At 42.1% G+C, this 26759-nt stretch overlaps 1 protein-coding gene across 3 annotated transcripts in view; it reads right to left on the reverse strand.

The window, feature by feature from the left end:
• Positions 1-26759, reverse strand: part of ARAP3 (ArfGAP with RhoGAP domain, ankyrin repeat and PH domain 3) — a 167823-nt gene that overhangs the window by 40096 nt on the left and 100968 nt on the right. For all 3 annotated transcript variants that reach the window (XM_066590558.1, XM_066590556.1, XM_066590557.1), the window contains exons 9-16: positions 22496-22677; positions 21367-21473; positions 20612-20811; positions 17428-17513; positions 15835-16017; positions 12937-13087; positions 3711-3845; positions 1465-1618 (exon numbers count right to left, since the gene is read on the reverse strand). In XM_066590558.1, coding sequence (XP_066446655.1) covers positions 1465-1618; positions 3711-3845; positions 12937-13087; positions 15835-16017; positions 17428-17513; positions 20612-20811; positions 21367-21473; positions 22496-22677 — 1198 coding nt within the window. The remainder of the gene's footprint in view (positions 1-1464; positions 1619-3710; positions 3846-12936; positions 13088-15834; positions 16018-17427; positions 17514-20611; positions 20812-21366; positions 21474-22495; positions 22678-26759) is intronic.

Here is a 26759-nt window from a genome sequence, read left to right on the forward strand (position 1 = left end):
AAGTGGGGAGCATGGAGATAAGGAGGAACAAAAAATAGAATCTACAAGAAGTAACTTTAGTGCCAACTGTTTGACTATTTAGTTATTAAAAAACAGTATTGTCTAATTAATATATAACAAATGAGATTTGAACATGTTATAATATGTTTTGATGTAATCAAAAGAAACGAATATTGTTTGTAACAACTCAATGATAATCTATTAACATCAAAATTCTGTATGTAAATTATCTGAATCTCAAATAAAAATTTAATATTTAAAAAAAAAAAATGGTGTGGATGTTGCCCATATGAATAAGGCCTAATATAAGGTGATCCATTATGGCTGCTGCTCGTAGCCGACGGCATCGCTCACCTCTTTCTGCCATTGGTCATGGCCGGCATCCAGGTTCACCGGTCATCTGTGGCAGATGCTGCTTCTTCTCATTGCAGCCCCCCAGAGTCATCGCCACCCATGGAGTATGTGTGTTTGCATGGTTGGCCTCTTAAAAGGCCAATGTGCACACCCAGAGAAAACCAAATCCTGACTAGTGGGGTTAAAGGGTGAAAACCGGGGAACCTCAGCTGCAGCCCCCAGACTTAGCCCAAAGTCAAATCAGTTACATACACAGTGGATTGACGTCCGCTGCCATGACAAGATCTTTTTAGTACAGCTTGTGAGGATAACGATTTGCTATTATAATTAATAACCAGCATGATAATATTATCATTTCATTGACTTATGGATTGGATATACAGTGAAATGTACTTGCCACCTGATTATCAAATATTCTGGATTAACAGGCAGTCATAGAAAAGTATATAAAAAAATCACTTTTAACGATGGAGAAAGCCCATATTAACTGTATCTCCACTCGAAGAAAACTTCTGACATGTCATACAGCGCTGTGATACCCACTGACAGCTTAGACGAAGGGCTGCAGAACTCTACAGAGGACAGTGCCTCTCCCATTGAGGCAATGTGGGGCAGGTGAAGAAGGACCAAAGTCAATGACCTGACTTCATTCTTGAATGAAGGCAAGAGTAGCTGAAGCGGCAATGCTATGCCATGTGATGTGCATACATACGAGTGCGATTTTTTTTTTCCCCATTGAAGACAATAGGAAGTAGTCGCCATCTTTGGATGCACAGTGAAAATATACATTCACAAGTGTGAAATCAGGCTAAAGACTCTCGGCCTGATCTCGCATTCCACCGTGTGAATGTAATCTCTGCTTCTCCTCATGTTTGCCACTACCTGATTTCTACTACACAATGGGTGATCAGTGGTCTATCATTCTCCCAAAAATTGGGACTCAACCTATTAGATATTCATGGCATATCCTGCATGTCATAAATGTCTACTGTCAGAATTCCTCATGGTAGGAAGCCCACTGTGGTGAACCCGCCCTATCTGGGGGGCCGATATTTTATCCCCCCCCCCATTCCTCATGTGTGAAGGCTCTACATTGCCTATTATTCATACCTTTCCACAGGTGCTGGGCTCTGTAACGAGTCAACCTTATTCACCCCCAGGCAAACTACTTCCGACGGATCAATCCTTCCGATTTGTTCTGCGCTCTTGTCATTTTCATAGAATACGAGGGATCGTTCCAGGACGCACCACTGCTTGTGGAACTCTGGGTGCGGAAACAGACACATCCTCAATACACTTGTGCTTTTGACCAAGTACAATGTCTAACGGCTTTAGCCCCCTACAGTTTAGGAAGAGTTCCGTTCCTTCTGCAAGAAAAGGACATTACAGTTTTGGAAGAATTGAGCTTCTTCAAATTTGATGTGCTGTAACTCCGGTTCTATCCGGGCTACCTACATGCTTTGGATATCATTAAAGCCAAGCTCATCTGTAGCACCGACAGAAGTGGAGCTGCAGCCATATGCATGAAGGTTGGGAATACTGAATTTACAGCTGTCAGCTGAGGGTCTGCAGACCAGAGAGGAAGGGGCGACAAGCAGGCAGCCGCCATATTTGCTATATGGTCACATATGGGGGTATTTTTCCTATAAAAGCAGTGGGAGTGAAAAGATGAAGACTTGCTCATCCAATGCTTCCTCTACATTTTTTAACCTTACAGATGCTGACTGCAGCATTTAAACATTTTTACAGAAATGTTTAACTTTTTTTTCCCTTTTACACAAGCCTTTTAAAACTGAAAAAAATAAAAAGAACTAAAAACTATACCTAACATCCTGTACTATAGTACCCGGGCCGCGGATTGGATGGCTTCCATTGACTTCAATGGAAGCCGTCCGTGCCAGATCAGCAGCTAAATGGAGCATGCTGCGATTTTTTTTTTTTTTCTGGACCAGAAGATCCGCAAATCAAATCCGCATGCTTTATTTCACTTGTGGACGCCCATGTATGCCTATGGAAGGCTTGACTTGTGGATCTGCTCTGCTCGTGGACACTGGGCCTTGATGTTGCTTCCTCCAATACAGGGATCAAAAAGTTGTTTATACCTCAAATTAGAATCACTAGTGGTGAAACACAACAAAACCTCTATAAATGATGTGGTGTTGTCATAATCATACTGACCCGTAGAATAATGTAACAATATTTATACCACGTGGTCAACACTGTAAAAATAAATCCTAAGAAGTCTGATGAAGTAGCTTTTACCATTGGCCCACAGCAAAAACATTAATAAAAGGTATTCAATGTGTTATATGTGCCCAAAATTAGTTCTGTACAGACCCTGAAGACGCTGCTGTTCTCACCATAGAAAGTGATTTACATCTTTCAGCAACTCTTTCAGACTGTTACATGGAAGGACTTGCTTTATGTGTATTAGGGATGTGCTTAATTTTGTTAATTCTTTATTTTACATTACTTTTAAAGAATATTTTGGTGCTTCGGAACCAACTACCAATTTTCCACAAAGTATACAATATTTTCGACTCACTCTGGTCATCCCAGAATCAATTATTACTGTATGTTGAGGGACTACTGTATAGGTATCATAATTGTAGCTGTTCTACAGTTGTGGCCTTCCATTATGAATCAGGTGGTTCAGGATGAACAGTGAGATAGGTCTCTATTAGAGATGAGCGAGTATACTCGCTAAGGCACATTACTCGAGCAAGTAGTGCCTTAGCCGAGTATCTCCCCGCTCGTCTCTAAAGATTCGGGGACGGCGCGGCTGACAGGTGAGTTGCGGCGGCGAGCGGGGGGGGGGAGAGGGAGAGAGAGATCTCCCCTCCGTTCCTCCCCGCTCTCCCCCGCCGCTCCCCGCCCCCCGAATCTTAAGAGACGAACGGGGAGATACTCGGCTAAGGCACTACTCGCTCGAGTAATGTGCCTTAGCGAGTATACTCGCTCATCTCTAGATATACTAAGATCTTATGACTTTCCCATCGGTAGGCTCTGTGTATTCTATATGTAGTAATAAAGTATAATAACATAATAATATTAAACTATGTACTAAGTCCCCGGTTCAGTTGGTGGTAGGCAGAAGACCAGGAGACCTCATGTATCATGGGATATGTAAGCTTTATAGGGTTTTGATAAGTAATAATTGGTGGGTGTCCATGAATTTTGGCAGGTCATACTCCATAATGGTCTACTGGAGATGCTGAGGCCGCTGAGCATGGCTGCAGTTATTACATGCATATGCTATAAATGTTGACCTATGATGTCCCGGGGAGCTCCTTTATATCAGACGCCGGGCAGTGACTTCTTATATTATTTAATGGAGATTAAACAATCTTCTTTACCGTCCTTCATCTTCTTTGATGTGAAGGTTTTGCTCATAACGGCAGCTTTGTTTAAGTATCCAGAGTGCATCACAGGCTGCATGATCTCATCGTAGACTCTCGCGCAACTGTCATCATCTGGCGCCATTCCCTCTGCTATAGAAGAGACAAGAAGCAAGGAACGTGTTAATGTGATAAATATTATTTCCCCCCTTGATGTGGGATAATCAGAAGGCTTAGAGAAAAGGAATCACATCACTTCATTTAGTTGATAGATATTTGCAGTTATTGACCTGAGAGACCAACTTTTTATGCTCAAAGAGGTTCTGCAGCAGGTGAAATGTGTACATGCCTTTTTACATTTTCCTTGGAACGTTTTTTGAGCAGACAATACTGGAGTACTATGTGTCTGTCTATCCATCCAGCCATCCCCTAGAAGGAGTTGGAATGGAACATAACTTTCTCTGTATGATTGTAACATTGATATAAGTGATTAAAGTATCCGAGCAAAAGGAGAATTTGCAGAAAACTGAACACTTGAAAGGAGGCTCTAGGACCCTGTTGCATCACCTCTACCTTCGATACAAGATGTGATACAGATGGGTATGGAGGCTCCAGCACCTTGTTGTACCACCTCTAGCTTGGATACAAGATGTAATACAGGCAGACATTGAGGCTCTAGTACGCTGTCGTACTGCCTTTAGCTTGGATATAAGATGTTATATTGGTGGGCATGGAGGCTCTAGTACTCTGTTGTACTGCTTATAGCTTGGATGCAAGATGTGATATGAGTGGGTATGGAAGCCCTATTACCCTGTTGTACCACCTCTAGCGTCCTGAACCCGGTCCTTTGTGTGCCCTCACACATCCACTACCCCCAAGATCTCTTAACAGTCTGGTCAGAACGGTCCGGCAATTCACCAATACAACCATTCAGCTTCTTGTCCCCTCTCAGACTCTGTTAACGGGGTGAAATCTCTTCTCTGCGTCGTAGAGGCGTCTAGTGGCCAATAAGCTCCACACAAGTGGAAGAAGAGGACACTACACACAAGGAGCCTCCGAGAGCCTTTTATAGGGGGTGTAACCACTTATAGGGCCTCAGGTAGCAAGACCATTCATCTAATCACACCACAACTCTCATCATTTGCATATCTGCCTGAGATGGAGCTGCATGCCGAGTTTTGCAGCAAAATGACAACTTCTTGGGGCTGGATTTTTTTTTGACAAAGAGTATATATATATATATATATATATTAATATAAGGATTGATTAATTGATATGAAAGCTGAAGGATCTTTGCAGCAGTTGAGGAATGCATTAGATATGCTAGCTTACAACAGCTGCTACCAAACTTCTTGAAAAGAGGAAGTAGGAGCTTCATGTCAACTAACATCATACATCTTTTGAAGGACGGACAATGTTTAAAAATAGGTTTTGCAGCAGATAGAACGATGTACACATTGCAGCTGCAGCATGAAACTTCCCTTGTGATAACGGAGATTGTGACATTATGAAGAGAGACAAACTTTATTTGGTTCGTAGTGTAGTGTACAGACGTTAATGTGTGGAAGCTTCTGGATGGTCTATGTAGTCTTGTGCTTCTGTGTATTGTTAATCTGTTTCATGTGAGTGAATATGATGTACTAGCTGATATACCCGGCTGCGCCCAAGTTAACTTGGTACTGTGTTTATCTGGTGTTCACACGGAAAATCTTATGAAGTCATGGTTACTTTAGAGATCCCAAGGAAAAAAATATGTTCACCATTTTGCATAGTTCTCTGCGTTACCCAGGAAACACCAGGTGACGTTTCCTTTATGTAAAATGACATTGGGAAGTGAGAGAATTTGATTCCGTACGTAAAATTTGGATGCTAATTCTTTTGCACTTAGATTTGAATAATCGAGTTGGGACCCATTAACTTTTCCAATTTATGACATAATCAATGCTCGTGCCAAATTTCAAGTTTCTATGACACCGGGAAGTGAGAGAATTAGATTTCGTATGTAAAATTTGGACGCTAATTCTTTTGCGCTTAGAATTGAATAATCGAGTTGGGACCCATTAACTTTTCCAATTTATGACATAATCAATGCTCGTGCGAAATTTCAAGTTTCTATGACACCGGGAAGTGAGAGAATTAGATTTCGTACGTAAAATTTGGACGCTAGTTCTTTTGCGCTTGAATTGAATAATCGAGTTGGGACCCACCAACTTTTCCTATTAATTGCATAATCAATGCCCGTGCCAAATTTCACGTTTCTATGACACCGGGAAGTGAGAGAATTAGATTTCGTACGTAAAATGTGGACGCTAATTCTTTTGTGCTTAGAATTGAACAATCGAGGTGGGACCCATTAACTTTTCCTATTTATGACATAATCAATGCTCATTCCAAATTTCATGTTTCTATGACACCGGAAAGTGAGAGAATTACATTCCGTACATAAATTTGGATGCTAATTCTTTTGCGCATAGAATTGAATAATCGAGTTGGGACCCATTAGCTTTTCATATTTATGACACAATCAATGCTCCTGCCATATTTCAAGTTTCTATGACATCGGGAAGTGAGAGAATTAGATTTCGTACGTAAAATATGGACGCTAATTGTTTTGCACTTAGAATTGAACAATCGAGGTGGGACCCATTAACCTTTCCCATTTATGACATAATCAATGCTCGTGCCAAATTTCAAGTTTCTATTACACCAAGAAGTGAGAGAATTAGATTCCGTACGTAAAATTTGGATGCTAGTTCTTTTGCGCTAGAATTGAATTATCGAGTTGGGACACATTAACTTTTCCTATTTATGACATATTCAATGCTCGTGCCAAATTTCATGTTTCTATGACATTGGGAAGTGAGAGATTTAGATTATGTACGTAAAATTTCGATGCTAATTCTTTTGCACTAGAATTAAATAATCGAGTTGGGACCCATTAACTTTTCCTATTTATGACATAATCAATGCTTATGCCAAATTTCATGTTTCTACGACATCGGGAAGTGAGAGAATTAGATTCCGTACGTAATATTTGAACGCTAATTTTTTTTGCGCTTAGAATTGAATAATCGAGTTGGGACCCATTAAGTTTTCATATGTATGACACAATCAATGCCCGTGCCAAATTTCAAGTTTCTATTACACCAAGAAGTGAGAGAATTAGATTTTGTACGTACAATGTGGACGCTAAATGTTTTGCGTTTAGAATTGAAGAATCGAGTTGGGACTATTAACTTTTCCTATTTATGACACAATCAATGTTCGTGCCAAATTTCAAGTTTTTATCACATCGGGAAGTAAGAGAATTAGATTCCGCACGTAAAATTTGGACGCTAGTTCTTTTGCGCTAGAATTTAAAAATCGAGTTGGGACTCATTAACTTTTCCTATTTATGACATATTCAATGCTCATGCCAAATTTCATGTTTCTATGACATTGGGAAGTGAGAGAATTAGATTCCGTACGTAAAATTTGGATGCTAATTCTTTTGCACATAGAATTGCATAATTGAGTTGGAATCCGTTAACTTTTCCTATGTATGACATAATAACCAATGCCCGTGCTAAATTTCAAGTGAGAGAATTAGATTACGTACGTAAAATTTGGATGCTAATTTTTTTGCGCTTAGAATTGAATAATCGAGTTGGAACCCATTAGCTTTTCCTATTTATGACATAATCAATGCTCGTGCCAAATTTCAAGTTTCTATTACACCAAGAAGTGAGAGAATTAGATTAGGTACGTAAAAGTTGGATGCTAGTTCTTTTGCGCTAGAATTGAATAATCGAGTTGGGACCCATTAACTTTTTCTATTTATGACATAATCAATGCTCGTGCTGCATATCATATTTCTACGACATCGGGAAGTGAATTCGATTCCGTCCGTAAAATTTGGACGCTAGTTCCTTTGCGCTAGAATTGAATAATCGAGTTGGGACCCAATTACTTTTCCTATTTTGGACATAATCTATGCTCGCGCCAAATTTCATGTTTCTACGACATCGGGAAGTTGGAGAATTTTTGGCGAGTCAGTCAGTCAGTGAGTGCTTTCGTCTTTATATATATAGATATGGCATAGCTGCAGCACTGAACGGGTTACAGTCTGGAAAAGTATCTGTAGGTCATGTGACCTTGTTTTATATATGTGGATGCAAGATGCATGAGCAAGGTCTTTGTTTATCGGAGGATCTTTTGGTCGGACATGAGTCAGTCTGCACATGGACACCTTCAGTCTGTGTGTAGTGAATATGGAAGAGGCTGAGAGGATAGCAAATGTGTGTTTTGGACCCCTTCTCCTTCACCTCCTGGAAGATTAAGAGATAACAATAATCCGCAACAAGTACAAGAGCCAACTGTTCAGTGCTGGGTGCGTTCTTCAATTCCGTGAGTGTGCACCGATAGAGAGTCGGCGAGTGTTTGTAAGAAGGTGTCCGGGAACAGGGAACCACAGATAACTTGGCCTGTTTAAGTCACTCTGTCCTCCCGTGTTTCCTCCCTGTCACACCACCTGTTCTCCTGCACTGAGCACCCTGCCAGTGGATGTCAATTGTGGACTGATGTGAACTGTATTTCAAGTTGTGTTTCAGTAAACGGCTTTACCGACTGTTCCTGGTTCTACCTTTAAACGTCTGCCTTCTTTGACGTTGCCAGGCTCTCGCGATATGAGAGAGCCCGGCCGGTTGCTATGGCAACAGGCGTGCTGTAATTGCCAGTGCCTGTGATCGCTGTAATAATCGATAAGGCATTACAGGAGAGAAGTCCTGCAATGCCTTATCACAACGGTCATCAGTGCTGTGGTGTAAGCCTCACAGGGACACAAATGGTGTAAAAAAAAAAAAAAAAGAAAAATCTAAATACAAAATAATAGTACAAAAAATGAAAATATAAAAAAAAATATTTAAAAAAAACCCTTTTTAGGTGCTTTTTCTTAGCATAAAAAAGGTAAAAAAAATTAAAATCCCACATATTTGGTATTGTCGTGTCCATAACGACGCGTAGAATAAGTTGCACACGCTTTTTATTTTGCGTGGCAAAAAGCGTTAAAAAAAATGCTAAAAAACTGAGGCAAAAATGGTAATTTTTAGCATTTTGCCTCACAACAAAATGCAATAAAAGTGATTAAAAAACGTATGTATCCCAAAATGGTACCAATAAAAGCTACAGCTCGTCTCTCAAAAAATAAGCCCTCACAAAGCTCCGTTCATGGAAAAATAAAAAAGTTACAGGACTTTGAATGCAGCGATTTAGAAAAAAAAAAAGATTTACAAAAAAAGGGTTTTTATTGCAGAAAAGTGGAAAAACCTTAAAAAAATATAAGAATTTTGGTATCATTGTAATTGTACCGACCCGCAGAAAAAAATGTATTGTGTCATTTATGCTGCATAATTAGCGCTGTAAAAAAAAACAACCCAAAAATCTATGGCTGAATTGATGCATTTTCTCTCCCTGTTATCATAAAAAAAAATAATAAAAGTTTTACAATATAGTCTATGTACCCAAAAATGGCACCAATAAAAATTACACTTCGCCACGCAAAAAACAAGCCCTTATACGGCCGCGTCGATGGAAAAATAAAAGTTATGGCTTTTGAAAAATGGAGATAAAAATACGCCAAAAATCGTTCTGTTCTTAAGCCCCAAATAGGCCATGCCCTTAAGGGGTTAATAGCCTGCTCTCGGCCCTTTGGACGTGTGCCTGGTTACCCTCCGGGTGGGAGACGATAGAGCCACTGTGACAAGGCCTACATCTAACCCTGCTGTCTCCTAGGCTGGGGCCCGCTCCTCGGATGTTGCAGTAGCCTAGAAGTACTTTTACACAAAAATTGCAAAATTGGTTGATAAAAACCAAGCGGCCGTCGGCCCACGTAAACAGGCAGTGGTCGGCCCATGTAAACAGGCAGTGGTCGGCCCATGTAAACAGGCAGTGGTCGGCCCATGTAAACAGGCAGTGGTCGGCCCATGTAAACAGGCAGTGGTCGGCCCATGTAAACAGGCAGTGGTCGATGTATCAATGACCGCCTGTCTACTGTGAATGTAGGCGGGTGGCCAGAAGAGATCTCTAGCCCAATCCACCTCCATTCACAGAACAACTATCACTCCTATGGGATGGCTATCGGTTACTGCCACGTCTGACAATAGTCTCATGTAAAGCTACCTACATGTAATATACATACTGCACCATGAGAGAAGATTAATTATTAAAGGGGTTGTCCAAGATTTTATGAAAGTGGGCAGATAATGGTACAAGATAGAGAAAAACACAGTACTCACCTTTAAAATGTCCCACCAATCTAGCGCAACCACTCCATTCCCTGTGATGGCATCACATTCATTGGTCAGGTGACCGCTGCAGCCAATTACTGGCCTCAGTGGTGATGTGCCATTCACCTGAGGAATGAACAGCACATGGCCACTGAAGGGGTTACCGGGGCCACAGTGACAGTGCAGGAGCGCTGATACATTTAAAAGGTCTTTATTTTGTACCCTTATCTTCCTCTTTAAAAACACCTTTAAATAAAGTTATAGATAACTTTCAGTGAAGCAGATATTAAGGAGGACCTGTGAAGGATAAAGTCGGCCGGACTGGCTGTGTAACGCTGCAGCCACAGTCCTAATGACTCTATCCCTGTTTTTTTTCGTACTCGCCTCCATTCACCCAGACGGGCTCTTCGTAGCTCATAGTGCTGTCAATATGTCACCAAGCTGTCTCCACCACTCACCATCAATGGGTGACTTCGGACTTGATTGACAGTCTGACATCACCTACTGACCCCGAGTGGTGGGGACCGCCCACTTGACTTGTTGACAGTAGTAGGAGCTGGACCTAAGAAGAGTCCGTCCGGTGGAACAGAGGCGAGTACAAAAAAAGGGGATAGAATTAATGAGGCCTATGCAACTAGCCTTGGTGGACTTTACTACATTATATGCTCTCTTTAAAAGGTTTGTCCCATTATTACATATAAAATTTTGATGTTAGATCACAAAAAATGTTTCTTTTTGTATCTTTACTTTTATTACTAACTAGCTTACCCGTCGCGCGTTGCTGCGAAGACAGACAGACATACATTCGTTTTTATATATATATCTAGATAACAACCAATCACAGCGCAGCTTTCTTGTTACCTCAGCGGTATAATATATAACAACCAATCACAGCACAGCTTTCATATTACTTTAGCAGTATAATATATAACAACCAATCACAGCGCAGCTTTCATATTACCTCAGCAGTATAATATATAACAACCAATCACAGCGCAGCTTTGATATTACCTCAGCAGTATAAGAAATAACAACCAATCACAGCGTAGCTTTCATATTACCTCAGCAGTATAAGAACTAACAACCAATCACAGCGCAGCTTTCATGTTACCTCAGCAGTATAATATATAACAACCAATCACAGCGCAGCTTTCATGTTACTACAGTGGTATAATATATAACAACCAATCACAGCGCAGCTTTAATTTTACCTCAGCAGTATAATATATAACAACCAATCACAGCGCAGCTTTAATTTTACCTCAGCAGTATAATATATAACAACCAATCACAGCGCAGCTTTTATTCTGCCTCAGCCGTATAAGAAATAGCAACCAATCACAGCACAGCTTCTTATGTTACCTCTGTAGTATAAGAAATAGCAACCAATCACAGCACAGCTTTCATGTTACCTCAGCAGTATAATATATAGCAATCACAGCACAGCTTACATGTTACCTCAGCAGTATATGAAATAACAACCAATCACAGCGCAGCTTACATGTTACCTCAGCAGTATATGAAATAACAACCAATCACAGCACAGCTTTCATGTTACCTCAGCAGTATAAGAAATAGCAACCAATCACAGCGCAGCTTTTATGTTACCTCAGCACTATAGGAAGTAGCAACCAATTACAGCGTAGCTTTTATGTTACCTCAGCAGTATAATATATAACAACCAATCACAGCACAGCTTTCATGTAACCTCAGTAGTATAAAAAGTAGCAACCAATCACAGCACAGCTTTCATGTTACCTCAGCAGTATAATATATAACAACCAATCACAGCGCAGCTTTCATGTTACCTCAGCAGTATAATATATAACAACCAATCACAGCGCAGCTTTTATTCTGCCTCAGCCGTATAAGAAATAACAACCAATCACAGCGCAGCTTTCATTTACCTCAGCAGTATAATATATAACCACCAATCACTGCGCAGCTTTCATTTACCTCAGCAGTATAATATATAGCAGCCAATCACAGCGCAGCTTTCATGTTACCCCAGCAGTATAAGAAATAGCAACCAATCACAGCACAGCTTTCATTATACCTGCCATCTTCCCATTCCCAATATCCATCATGTTGTAGTTGAGCACCCATCCCGTTGTTCGTCTGTTTCGGAAGCTTGTAATGCCTTTTTCTTTCGTGCTTGGTCAATCTACGTCTGGGGGCTATAACTGTCAACGATGCCTGCATGCGTGCCACCTATCGTAGGATAGATGGACTATGCCAGAAACCTTTGCGGGAGTGTACTCAACAACTTCCCAAAGTTTCATGGCGATCGGATGAATGGTGTAGTAGCGCATAAAGGACACACAGACAGACAGAGACAGACACACTCACAGACAGACAGACATTCATTTATATATATATATAATACTAACTTACTGCTATTGTATCCACATAATAAAATGGGATGCGAGTCATTTTCTATGAATCAGTGGTTAGTGATTGAATGCAGTCACAACTATGGAGTATTCCAGTGGGTTACGTGTTTTAGGGCAGACCCCTGTTGGCAGCATATGGACTAATACAATGAGCTCTTGTTTTTGGAGGAGCATGTATTAGCACCGATGATTTCCCTTGTATGGGCAAGAAATGCCACGAGCCCGGATTATGGTACAGACTGAGGATAATATGCATCTCTCATAAACATTGCATACACTGTGCTCCCCACCTCTAGTATAGTGTAGTAGCTATTAGAGACCGTAACCTGCCAGGTATGTTCTATAGCATTCAGGTATCCCTAGAAGGATATACATAATCACACAAAATTCCATCTTCTCTAAGTAACGCGATTGCTTGGATCAGAATAATGTACAAACTTGAAGGACCACTTTAAAGTTGCACTTAACTTTTGCAGAAGGGGACGCCCCCTGAAAGTTCACATTGTCAATAAGAATGCTACTTCACACTATCATTGCCCGTGGTGGCATATTTTACAGGAAGTGAGAGGGCAGCATAGATGATATTACCATTTAGGCTGTAGGTGCTCGCTGTCCAGTTTTCAGCTGATTGCAGGGAAAGGGTAGAGCCGTCAATGGGATCAGCAACGGGTTCAGCATCAGAGAAAAACTGCATCACAGTCTTCAGCAGGTTGGGTCCGGAGACGGCATTGCACAGCATCTGGAAAACATCACAAGCTGAAGAAGTCGCCCTAAATCTAAATGAAGTTTTATGGATACTCTATTGTGTAGAGTAGAGATCTCCAACCTTTTCTGGTCTGAGGGCCACAGTGCTAATAGCAAGGGTGGCAATAAAACTTAATGAGATATTCCTATCTAAGGTATTTGTGGGGCCAACATGCAGGTTGATTAGGAGACAGAGCACATGTCGCAGTAAACAATAACAGTCTTTACTTGGCAGATGAATTAGCGGTTCTATCTCGTTATGGCCTCATGTCCACAGGTGGGTCAGATTCTGCATGCAGGAGCCTGCAGCGGAAACCTGCCCGTGGACATGAGGCCTAACTTAGCACACAGTTTTAAGAACGTTGTAACACAGTTTTAAATACTTTGGCAATGTTGACTCTACTGATCTATTTATACCCAGGACTGTGACTGTAAGGCCTTAGTCAGACGGGCGTTTTTTCGCGCGATTTGCGCATGCGTCTGGCGATTTTATAGAACCATTGCTTTGCAATGGTATCGGACACATGAGCGCTCTTTATGCGCTCGTCCGATAAATTATAGAACAGAAATCGCAGATCGCACCTATCTGCGATTCCTGTTCTCTTCTCTATATGCGCTCAATGGGGCCGGCGGCAGCAGCGCCGACCCCAATGAGAACATATAGAAGACAAATCATTCTTCTCTGCCACAGCTGTAACAGCTGTGACAGAGAAGAACGATGTTTGCCCATTGAATTCAATGGAGCCGGCAATACAGCAGGTTCCACTGAAAGCAATGCGCTGCGGGCGAGTGCGGGATGAATTGTCGGGAAGGGCTTAAATATATAAGCCCTTCCCTGCAATTCATCCAGAAATGTGTAAAAAAAAAATATATATATATACTCACCTTGTCCCGACAGACGGAGTTTATATATATTTAAGCCCTTCCCGACAATTCATCCCGCGCTCGCCCGCAGCGCATTGCTTTCAATGGAGCCGGCTGTATTGCCGGCTCCATTGAATGCAATGCACTGGACAGCTCCGGCCCGTTTCTAATGAAAGGTTTTCGGGCGATTTTTGGGCCCCGGTCACGTGATGCGCATCCGTCATGCGATCCGCAAATCGTGCGAAAAAACGCCCGTGTGACTAAGGCCTAACAAGGGGGCACCCTCTAGATATAGAGGAAAGAAGGTTTCATCCCCAATGCAGAAGGGAGTACTGTAAGAGCTGTGAGACTATGGAACTCTCTGCCTGAGGAGGTGGTGATGGTGAAGTCACTAAAAGAGTACCTGGATGCCTTTCTTGAGTGTAATAATATTACATGTTCTAGTCACTGATTACTTTAGAGGGGTCGGTGATCCGGGGATTATTCTGATTGCCAGATTGGAGGTGGGAAGGATTTTTTTTCTTTCAAATTATTAAAATTTGTTTCTACATCATTGTTTTTTTTTGTCTTCTTCTGGATCAACATTGGTGGCTAATAGGGTGAACTGGATAGACGTAGGTCTTTTTTCATCCTTACGCACTATGTTACTATATTACTACTTGGCAACACTGTTTCGGCTATCCGGCCCATGTGAAATGAAGTCTCAAACTGTAAATTATTCACAGGCCTTCTGTATATTCACAGTCTCTTAGTTACGTAGCAGGCCTGGTGTAACTCTAAGGACAAACAACATGGCTCTCAGTGGTACACACGCAGTCTTTATGTTGTAGGGTTCTCCTACTTTGACTCAGAGGATCAATGAGCAGAGCTACCGCAGCTTGATAGTCCAAACTAATTGGGTAATTTGGTTCCAATCAGGAAGCTTCAGGGATTCTCTTGCAGCTCACAATTAAAGGCTGCACCCAATCTGTTAGCAGCCTTCCAGGGTTCCACTCATGGCTCACAAATTGGTCAACCTTGCGCTTACCGCTCACACTTGCATACTTCAACACTGGCGCAAAGGAACAACTCGCAAACCGCTTTCTGCCTCTTATAGCAAAACAGTGCAAGATGTGTCCTACCATTCGGCCATTAGAGACAAATGCCCGCTCAGCATGATGAGCTGGTGATGTACATCTACTAATGGCCACTGGATAGACACTAATCAAACAATGTCCACATGGGCCTAAAATGTAGCATTTCCACTTTAAGATTTCGACATATCAGGGGAATGGAGGTTCCCTTCTCCCCTATTCACATTTTAGACAAGTAGAGACCATGCAGGCGGCTCTCTTCATAGTAGATTACGTGAGTCACTAAACAGTCGAGTGTTTCACTACTCCTATAAAACTACAATGATGATAGAGGCGCTCATGCATGGCCACCTCTCCACCTCATTCATTACTTTCTGGAGTGCCACAAAGGAGTTTTGAGACTTCCAATCTGCCAGTATGTGGGGTTCCAAAGATGGCTACACAGTGTAAAAGCTCCCGTACTACATGCAACTGCTTGTCTCTTTGACATGTAACATACACATGAGAAGCCACCAGATATAGACAAGAATATCTGTTACCAGATGTTTGGGGGCAACACAGAATGGCATTGCTCTCATAGAGGGACAAATAAAATCACAGCTCTCCAACAGTGTTTCAGCAGCTTAGTATAAGCTGACAGTGGAGGGGAAAATGATTACCTCCACCACTGACCTCAGATTAGTTCTGCTGCTGGACCTAGCTAGTGAAGGCCCCAGAACAATAGTCTTTTTTTGCCCTTGCTATCCTCCAGCACTGCCCTTTACGAGCTCCATTGTGGATGACCTTTAACTCATCCCATAAATACCTTGAGTATCTCCTCTTGTGTGCTGTAATTAGGGTGAGGACTTCTGTATTTCCCATCACGGTACTTTTGTGCAATGAAGTCTCGCCTTTGTTCAATGCAGTCATCTGGATGAAGAACCTCCGACGGTGGCACACGAGCTGCCCAAAAACGGTTCGCTCGGTCATTCCCCAGGATAATAAATAGCTGTAGAGGTTAAAGGTTACAATGATAAAGATGGAATTCCAACGACACTTCAGATTATTATGCTTACCCGTAATATATTGTATTATTGGGGGTGTGTTCACATTTGGGGTACATGTGTGTTGCACATTTGCCATGGATAGGCTATGGGCACACTCACAAATTTGGTCTGAGCTCCTTAAAGGGGTTATTCTTTTAGAAATCCTACTTTACAATGCAAACTCTATTGTGCCAAAATAAACTTACAATGTGTGTTTCTTCTTGTTTCTTTTTATCTTGTTCCTCTGTCTGTCTGTAGAGCGGGCGGTCCTGCATCTCCCCACAGTGTTGAAAGCTGAGAGCTAGGGCAAGCACGGTGTGTCTTTTACACTGCTTACACTCGCCCGAAGATAATGAAAATGTGCATGCAACTAGGAAAGACACACAGCAGCTATACAGGCACAGAGGACATCCACTGCACATGCTGGATCCACTAATCTGGTAGCCATTATGTACAAAAAAAAAGCATGCCACGGGGTACTTTTGGGGTGTTTGGCCTCAGTTTAAAAAACTAATTATATCTGCAAACTTTATTTATTTATTTCACAAATAGGGGACAATTGTGTTTTGGAGAATCCCAATGAAATAGTGGTAAAACAATATGGATAAAATATAGAAAGAGTTTTTTTAATGCCTGTATCCATTGCTTTATCAATGTAACTTATATGGCCTTGAAGTGCCAATATCGTCTAAGGTTAGAGCTCGGAAACTACAACAACATTACGGGGTCTCACAGAAATCACAGATCAAAACAAGAAAGGCAGGCGAAGAATTATCAACATTTGGTAATGATGGGAGACTTAATGAGCATCCTTATGGCGATGCTGGAGGTAGGTCTGATGTGCTCCCAGTACTACTACTCATCTGTAGAGCTCTTAGGCCATGTTCACATGGGGCGGATATGCTGCAGATTTTCCTTCCAGACTGTATGAACCAAAAATCCGTGGCATTTACAGTAGCAGCAAAGTGGATGAGATTATCACACGCTGTGGAAAAATTGACATGCAGTGTGGAATTTTACTCAATTTTAGCATCGGACACACTGCAGAATCCATCCATCTCTTCTCAAAAAGGAGGGGAATTCTGCACCAAAATCCAAATGGTACCATTTTGAGACTTGGAGCAGCGGAAAGTCGACTGCGGACATTTCTCAGCAAATCTGTCCCATGTCATCATACCCGTAGTCTTCTAATATGTATGTGTGTATACATAAATAACATGAATGGTAGATCCAACATGAAAATGTCTACTGCCATCTTGGAAAGGTGAGTGGCCGATCTGACTGGACTGATTAAAGACCGAATATGAGAAAGTATTTACAATGAATCCCTACTTCTTACTATATCACAATCTTTGACCAGAGACATTCCATACCTGCACAATCTCGTTGCTCCAGATGCTGGTATCCAGTTTCAGACTTTGCACTTTGGAGACGTTTGTCCCCAGACTTCTGTGCTGACCTGCAGAACAAACACCAGATGGGTATGTTGAAAAAAACAGTCTACAGCGGGAGCGATCAGACAAGTCTGACTATGACTAAGACGCCATGAGGAGAAGGTCCAGAACATTCATAAAATGATATTAATAGTAATTATATATTTATAGACACACATACGTACATACATAGATATACACAGACACACACACGTATGGGAGTCATAATTTGGATATAGTGATTGTTTTCTTAGCATATACTGGGTCTCCTGATACTTGTGAATGGACGTTTGAACAGCTGCTATAGTCACAGGCCTTTTTCTGGATTTTCGGGGAGGCTTGAATTAAAAGCCCTACCTGAAAAATAAGCCCTAGTTATATTTCATTAAAAAAATCAATAGGAATAAAATCTCCAGCAGGCTTGTCCAGGTACCTTCCACTGCTCTCCAGAGTCTCAACGTGGTTCCCGCAGTCCTCAGCCACCCACACAGGATCACTTCCTAATTACGGGATACATAAATCCCGCCTCCATGAAATGATGGCTGTGATTGCTTCTTTGAGTGCTGCTCATCCAAACAATGCAGCGTACGAAGAACCAATCACAGCCATTGCATCGTAGAGGCAGGATTCATGAATCGGCTGAGCCGCGGTTCAGCCAATTCATAAATCCCACCTCCACAATGCGATGGCTGTGATTGGTTCTTTGAGCACCGTGGCTTAATTAATCAGTGCAGCACTCGAAGAACCAATCACAGCAATCACTTTGTGGAGGCAGGATTTATAAATCCTGTAAACAGGAAGTGATCCTGTGTGGGCAGCTGAGGACTGTGGGAACCGTGTTGGGGCTCTGGAGAGCAGCAGGAAGGACTAAGACCGAGCCTGCTGAGTAAGTAAAATAAGCCCTAGCAACTCTTTTAATAGAAAACCCTGTCTTATTCCTGGTCCAGTTTTCCCAGAAATTGCTGATTTTTTTTTGATAAGCAGACTGTCCATTATATGCCTATTGAAGATGGATGACATATCTGTATGATTGACATATGAAATAAATAAGCCAGAATTTGCAGACCGACCCAAGGAAATATCAATGATGAGATTGAATAAACAGAGAGCGAGAACTAGTAAATAATGTTTAACTCTTTCCTGATCCCGGCATATGAATAAGGGAGGTATTATACATTAATCCTATCACAGTATAGTTACTTCAATAGACAGTTAAATCTATAGGTAGTTGTGAAAGAAGGTGCGAGCCAAGAATACCATAAGCAGGACAATATAAATAGTCCTACAAAGTAGAAGCCGTAGATTAAAGTCATAGCAAGCATTGGGAAGAAAAGTGGCAAATGAGGTTTACAAGTGATAAATGTAAGGTTCTGCACATGGGAAGAGGTAATATATGTCACAATCAGGGACGTATCTATAGGGGAAGCAGTTGCACCCGGGCCAGGATGCTTGGGGGGCCCATAAAGTATCTCTTCTCCATATAGGGAGCCTAGTAGTATGAACAAAGTATTATAGTTGGGGGGTCCTATTACAGATTTTGCATTGGGGCCCTGAATCTTTAAATTATGCCTCTAGTCACCATGACACACTAAATGTGAAACCACTGTGTAATACCGACATGGAAAAGGACTTGGGGATTTTAGTTAAACGTAAGCTTAACTGGAGCAACCAGTGTCAGGCAGCTGCTGCCAAGGCAAATAGGATCATAGGGTGCATCAGAAGAGGTGTAGGGGCACATGACGACAATATTGTTTTACAAGTCACTGGTCAAACCACACATGGAATATTGTGAACAGTTTTGGGCATCAAGAAGGACATATCAAAGCTTGAGTGGGTACAAAGGCAGACAACTAAAGTAATAAATGAAATGGGCGGACTACAATACCCAGAAAGGTTATCAAAATTGGGGTTATTTAGTTTAGAAAAAAGACGGCTGAGGTGTGACCTAATAATTGTGTATAAATATATCCGGGGCCAATACAGAGATCTCTGCCATCATCTGTTTATACCCAGGACTGTAACAAGGGGGCGCCCTCTACGTCTAGAGGAAAGAAGGTTTCTACACCTACATAGAAGGGGGTTCTTTACTGTAAGAGCAGTGAGGCTGTGGAACTCTCTGCCTGAGGATGTGGTGATGGTGAATTCAACAAAAGAGTACAAGAGGGGCCTGAGTGCCTTTCTTGACTGTAATAACTAGACTGACCCGATGTTCGCTACGTGAACAAAAAATGTTTCCAAAGTGGTTGTTGTGAACTTCTAAATCTTCTTGGTTAGGTGATTATTTAGAGTGTTACTTTATATTTGGAACAGATATCTAATTTAAAAAGCCTACTGGTCTCTCTCTATTTGTCTGTCTTTCTCTTTGTCTGTCTTTCTCTCTCTTTGTCTGTCTCTCTGTCTCTTTCTGTCTGTCTTTCTTTATCTGACTCTTTCGTTGTCTGTCTCTCTCCCTCTCTCTATCTGTCTCTTTCATTGTCCGTCTCTCTCTCTCTCCATTTCTGTCTGTCTATCTCTCTCTTTTTGTCTCGGTATCGCTCTGTCTCTTTTGTTCTCTTTCTGTCCCACTCTGTCTCTTGCTCTATCACTCTCTCTCTTTCTGTCTCTATTGCTCTCTCTCTCTCTATTGCTTTCTCTGGGTCTTTCTATTGCTCTCTCTGTCACTCTCTCTTTGTCTATCTATTGGTCTCTCTCTGTCTGTTTCTCTCTGTCTCTCTATTGCTATCTTTCTCTGTCTCTCTATCGCTCTCTCTGTCTATCGCTCTGTCTCTCTACTCTGTTTCTTGGTCTCTCTATCGTTCTCTCTGTCTGTCTCTCTATTGCTCTCTGTTTCTCTCTCTCTGTGTTTCTCTATTGCTCTCTGTCTATTTCTCTATTGTTCTCTCTATTTGTCTCTCTATTGCTCTCTCTCTGTCTCACTATCTCTCTTTGTATCGCTGTCTCTATCTCTCTATCGATTACTCTGTGTTTCTATCGCTCCTTGTCTCACTGTCTCTCTATCACTCTGACTCTCTATCGTCTCTCTCTATCACTCTTTCTCTCACTGTCTCTTGCTCTATCGCTGTCTCTCTCTGTATGCTCGCTCATCTCTATACATCACCGAGCGCCAACACAACGCTGCACTGACCTGCACACTGCTTGCATATGACAACACACAGGTTTATGGAGGCCCAGTCCGGGTTGCAGGCTTTGCAGTCAGCACAGGTCTTGTTGGTTTTGTTGGACCAAATCTTCTCAGCTACTTCATAATCTGACAGTGACTCGGATATACATTCCAGCAGAGCCTCCATCCACTCCTTCTTCTCCCGCTCTGACTCTGCAGTGAAGCTGCAAACACATAGAAACTGTAAATAGTAATAAATAACCAATGATACTTAACCCTTTAGTGACCTCACTAATGGACTTTCAGTCTGTGGCCTTCTGAAAGCCCCCAGGGCTGACATTGCAGATTGCCTATCAAGCCATGCCTGTCAGTTCGCAGTATAATGCTATACTATGATATTAAATCATACTGCAAGAGCGATTAAATGATCGCAAGTTCAAGTCCCCTATGGGAACTAAAAAAAAAAACAATAATGTTATTGTTATTGTAATTATTAAAAAAAAGAAAAAAGGTAATAGAAGTTTAAAAGCCTTATATTTATAATAAAAAAAAGTCAATAAAAATACAAAACAAAAAAAACATATTTAAGGGGCTCATAAAAAAATGGGCCAGAGTGCCCGTTGCGACCAATCACAGCTCAGTTTTCATTTTTCCAGAGAAGTGCATGTAATGAAAGTGGATTTCTCATTGGTTGCTATGGGCAACAAGTCATATCTTTCTGTTGGACAGAGGAGACCCAATCACTTTAATTAGGATCATTTTACAAGGTTCCATATTACCTGAAAGTCTTGTGTGGCGTAAACAACTCAAAAGTCTTGTTGCGTCCGTCTCGGATGGTGGAGCCGTGCATTTCGATCACAAACATTCCGTTGCCCATTTTGAAAAACTAAAAAGAAAAAAAATAAATAAATTTAAAAAAAAAACGGAAATAATTTTGATTTCAGTTTTCTATGTTGATTTTGTTAATAGATGCAGCAGACCTAAATTTTTCATTTCACTGTTACTATCACCTAAACGAGGGACATAAGAATACTGGCTCACTTCGGCTGGTGATTGGCTGCAGTGGTCACATGGCTAAATTGTAGGGTAGTCATCACTGTTGCAGCAGGAAGTGGGAAGTAGCGGAGGACCGGGCACCGCTGGAATGGGAGTGGCCGGGGAACGGGTGAGGCGAGTGTGACTTCTTTTATGGTTTTACACTACACTGCGCTGTTTTTTTTATTTTTTGGTGTGGGGCTGGATAATCCCTTTATAGCCCTAACATAATATACAGTAATATGCATACAGTGGGCCAAATGTAAAAAAAAAATTATGCTGTGTGGTTGATGCCAGAAGAATATTCTTCTGGCCTACACCAGCTCTATAAGGGTCATTGGTAAGTTTAGTATAAAAGCTTTCCTTATGTTTATGCCAAACTTTTACTGCAAATATGGCATTAACATAGGCTTATTTTTACTACTATGACTATAATAGGATATCATACTGTTCATGCCATGTACGGCACAGCCTGTATACATCTGACCCGTAGGCATTGCACTAGGCAGAGTAAGCCATGTACTAACAGTCCACCATACATGATCCTAGACTCCCCATACTGCTGCACTTTCCAGAGGCAATCTATGTATGGATATATTTACTATGGATTTCTCTGTACACAAAGTTACTATCTGACAACCAGAGGCGTAACTTGAAGCTCCAGGGCCCCAATGCAAAACCTGTAACAGGGCCCCCAACTACAATGCTTTATTCATAGTACTGGGCTCCCTATATGGAGAGGAGAGGCCTTATGGGCCCCCTAAGGCTCCTGGGCCTGGGTGCAACCGCATCCCCTGCATCTCCTATAGTTACGCCAGTGCTGACGACAGAGAACAATCATCTTCACCACAGGATGAAATATTATGAGTGTACCTGTTCATTTTTATGGACCCATAATTCATCTATTGTGAGGACTGCAAAGACTTTGGACTTATAGCCTTTTAATTCTAGGTAGCCGATCCTGGAGAAGATGCAGGTGGAACGAGGGCGCTGGTTGAACATGCGATGCTCCTTCACCCTGTTCTGTATGGTTGAGCACCATTCACTTCTCTGCGCTGTGGAGATAAAGAATGTACAAAAGTTCACACACATCTAGACTGCTGTTCTATATGGGGACCAGACTATATATAGAGTCTGTTGTTATAGGGGGTGCTACAGACTACACAGCCAGTCTGCTATTATACTATGTTGACAGAAGTATTAGGACCCCCACCAATCCCGTGCTGGATATGCAAATTGGATGTGTGAGCAGTAGGTATAAAGGAGAGGATCACACAGGTATATCCCAGTACAGAAACCATCAGAATGCCACTTGGTATAGAGTTGACAACGGGGTACGGTGGTGGGATGTCACCTGAGCAACCAATCGGTATGGGACATCGCAGCGCTTTTGGACTTACCAAAGTCCACTGTTGGCCATGTTATTCAGAAATGGAAACCATCAAGGAGGACTTAGTAAACTGAGAGAACGTGGACAACAAAGCCTTGTACAAGCTGTGAAGACATCCCGCATATTGTCTACCGAAACACTTGCTTAGGAGGTCTCACAGGCATTGGAACATCCATTAGCACCAGAACCATCAGTAGGGAACTGCATATTAAGGGTTACCATGGATGAGTAAAGTCCACCCTCTGCGTCATCGGGTACAGAGACATTCCTGACAATGTGGCATTATCTACCCTGTGCGAATCCTATGGTACAGCTTGGTGTCTCCACCAACATGACCAAGCATCATGTCGTACAGCATGCAGTGTTGAGGCCTTGTTTGAGGAGCAGAATGTCTACAAACGTCATTGGCCAGGCCAAATTCCGGATATCAATCCCGTCGAGCATCTTTGGGGCAAACTAGAACACCGTATCAGTGCACGCCCAACATGCCCATCATCCCCCACATCACTATCTGAAGCTCCCCTAAAAGAAAGGAGGCATATCCCTCCACACATCTATCAGAATTGGGTGTAAAGTATGCCTAGGAGGATTACTACAGTCATTGATGCCAAAGGCGGCCCAACACCTTATTGACTAATGTAAATAAAATACATTTTCATCACCTTCTATGTGTGTCCCAATACTATTGACAGCATAGTGTATATTGGGACACTATACTAATAGTGTACATAGAAGACAAGGGGCCCCATAATAATTATTAAGAAATTAGCCCCCTTTCAGGGGCTACTTGACACCAAACACTCCTACTGCCATAGGAGGTCATGGAGGACTCTTCCCATTTTCATGACTGATGTACAGTAAATTTTGTTGGCACCACGTTCTGTGCGGGCTGGTACCACAACCCCTTAAAAAGGTGGTGAGACCAACTGAAAATGTGCACTATCTATCCAGGGGCCTCATAGCAGCTGTATATCAACTATGCATACATCCCTGGTTATTGAGTAGCGCACAAGATAACAAACATTAAAGTGTTTGTCCAGTTGTAAACTATTGATGGCTTCCTCTTATGACAAGCTATCAAAAGTAGATCTGCAGGAGTCCATGACTTGAGATGACCGATGCCTACCTGTTTCCTGGGCCAGTGCGTTCATGCACTGAGCTGATTTCTGCAAGAAGCAAAACAGCTCTGTTCTCTTAGTAGTGGTCCGGCTTGGTATTACACTCATTCACTTCAATGGGAACTTTTCCTAGAATACTAAGTGAGGACAGAGTTTCTGTTTCCTGCAGAAATCAGGTCCGTGCATGAGCACAGAGGTTCGGTGAACAGCTGATTGGCGGGATTTGGGGTTGCAGACTCCCGCTGAACTACTATTGATGGCCTATCCTGTGGATAGGCCAAATATAGTTTTACAACTAGACGACCCCTTTAATGAGATTCCATTCTGCAATTGTAATAAGCAATAAAACTATATGTAAAATTGCATTGTGTACAAAAAACATGAGAAACAAAACACACCGTCCTTGGAAAACCACAAGACCTCACAATGAACACAAAGGAAAGCTAATGGACACACCATAACCTGGACGTACATTTCCTTCTCTTGCATCACAATTATCATTATATGCAGCAAAGATAAGTTTAGGATTTAAAGGAACCCCTCAAAATAAACAGAGGGGGTTTCGTGAATAGCCAACAATATAATGTCACCTGCTGAATTTGGAGGAAAACAATTTTTCCAATAACATCCCGAGACATCCTGCACTTATGGAACAGGAAATCCTATTGAGGAGCTATTAAAGATCAGGAAGCAGGAAGTAACAGAGGACCTCTCATGGAAGACCTCGGCAGACAGCTGCCTGCATCCTCCCTGAGGAGATATACAGTCCTATGGCTATTTGTATCTTGGCAATATTGTGCCTGATATTTTTCACATACTTTAAAATACAGTGACCCCCCCGCCCCCAACGCCTTATGCTATATAATACTTCAAGGAGTCAACATAAACTGTAATGAGTAGAACGAGTAGGAATAGGTAAGGAATAGAGATGAGCGAGTATACTCGGTAAGGCACATTACTCAAGCGAGTAGTGCCTTAGCCGAGTACCTCCCCGCTCGTCTCTAAAGATTCGGGGGCCGGCGCCGGTGACAGGTAGGTTGCGGCAGGGAGTTGGGGGGAGAGAGGGAGAGAGAGATCTCCCCTCCGTTCCTCCCCGCTCTCCCCTTCCGCTCCCCGCCGGCCCCTGAATCTTTAGAGACGAGCGGGGAGATACTCGGCTGAGGCACTACTCGCTCGAGTAATGTGCCTTAGCAGGTATACTCGCTCATCTCTAGTAAGGAACAGTCAGCTGATCAGAGATTTTACTACATACAGTAGCATCTTTCTTCAGATTTATGGAGTGTATACGATCCCCATATCCAGAGACGTAACTTGAAATTTCTTGCCCCAATGCAAAACCTGTAACAGGGCCCCTGACTATAATGGCTTATTCATAGTACTGGGCTCCCTATATGGAGAAAAGAGGCCTTATGGGCCCCCTAAGGCTCCTGGGCCCGGGTGCAACTGCATTCCCTATAATTACGCCGGTGCCCATATCTGCTTCACATGTTGTGCTGTTTTGGTCAGCTTTATACATATTAGATCTGCTGGAAATTAATTTCATGGGATCTTCTGGAAAAACTAAGGCCTAAATCATACAAGTGAATTTTGGCCGCATATTATGCACCTAATACACCGTGCTAAAACCCCATTGACTTACACTGGGCCATTCAGACCTGTGCTTATCACACACACGTATTTAACGCATGAAAAAAAATACAACATGTCCTACAACCACAATTCCAAAAGAGTTGGGACGCTGTGTAAAATGTAAAGAAATGTAAAGAAAAAAAAAAAAACAATGATCTGGAAGTCTTATATAACCATATTTTATTTACAGCAGAACATAGAACACATCAGAGGGGGGGAGGGAGACACTTTTCCATTTCATTAATAAAAAAATAACACATTTAGAAATTGATGGCAGCAACTAGAGATGAGCAAACGCACTCGTTTAGGGCGATTTCGCAATCGAGCGAAAAGATTCGGGGGCGCCGGAGGTGAGCGGGGGGTTGCAGAGGGGAGAGGGGGGGGGGAGAGAGAGAGAGAGAGAGAGCTCCCCCGTTCCCCACTGCTACCCCCCGCTCCACCACGCCGCCCCCCAAATCTTTTCGCCCGAGTAGTCAGTTACTCGAAAAAAGCTCTGCTCGATTGCAAAATTGCCCTAAACGAGTACGTTCGCTCATCTCTAGCAGCAACACATCTCCAAAAACTTGGGACAAGGTTAACAAAAAGCTGGAACAGAAAGTAGTACTAATGAAAAACAGCTGCAGGACTGTGTATGAAAGCTCATGTTGGAGAAGCAGGGTCTCTCAGAAGGAAAGATGGCCAGAGGGTCTAAAATGGGTCTAAAAATTGTAGCACAATTTGAAAAACATGTTCCTCAACGTAAAATTGAATAGACTTGGAATATCCCACCATCTACAGCACATATCATCAAAAGATTTAGAGAATCTAGAGAAATTTGTGTGCACAAGGGACAAGACGGACAGATGTTTGAAATCTACAGGCCCTCAGGCGTCACTGCATTAAAATCAGGCATGATTCTATAGTGCATGGGCTCAGGAATGCTTCCAGAAATTCACATTGTCTGTGAACACAGTTTGCTGTACAATCCACACATACAAGTTAAAGCTGTATCTTGCAAAGA

Source organism: Eleutherodactylus coqui, chromosome 2 (genome assembly GCF_035609145.1).
Source record: "Eleutherodactylus coqui strain aEleCoq1 chromosome 2, aEleCoq1.hap1, whole genome shotgun sequence".
In the NCBI taxonomy this organism is placed as follows: Eukaryota; Metazoa; Chordata; class Amphibia; order Anura; family Eleutherodactylidae; genus Eleutherodactylus; species Eleutherodactylus coqui.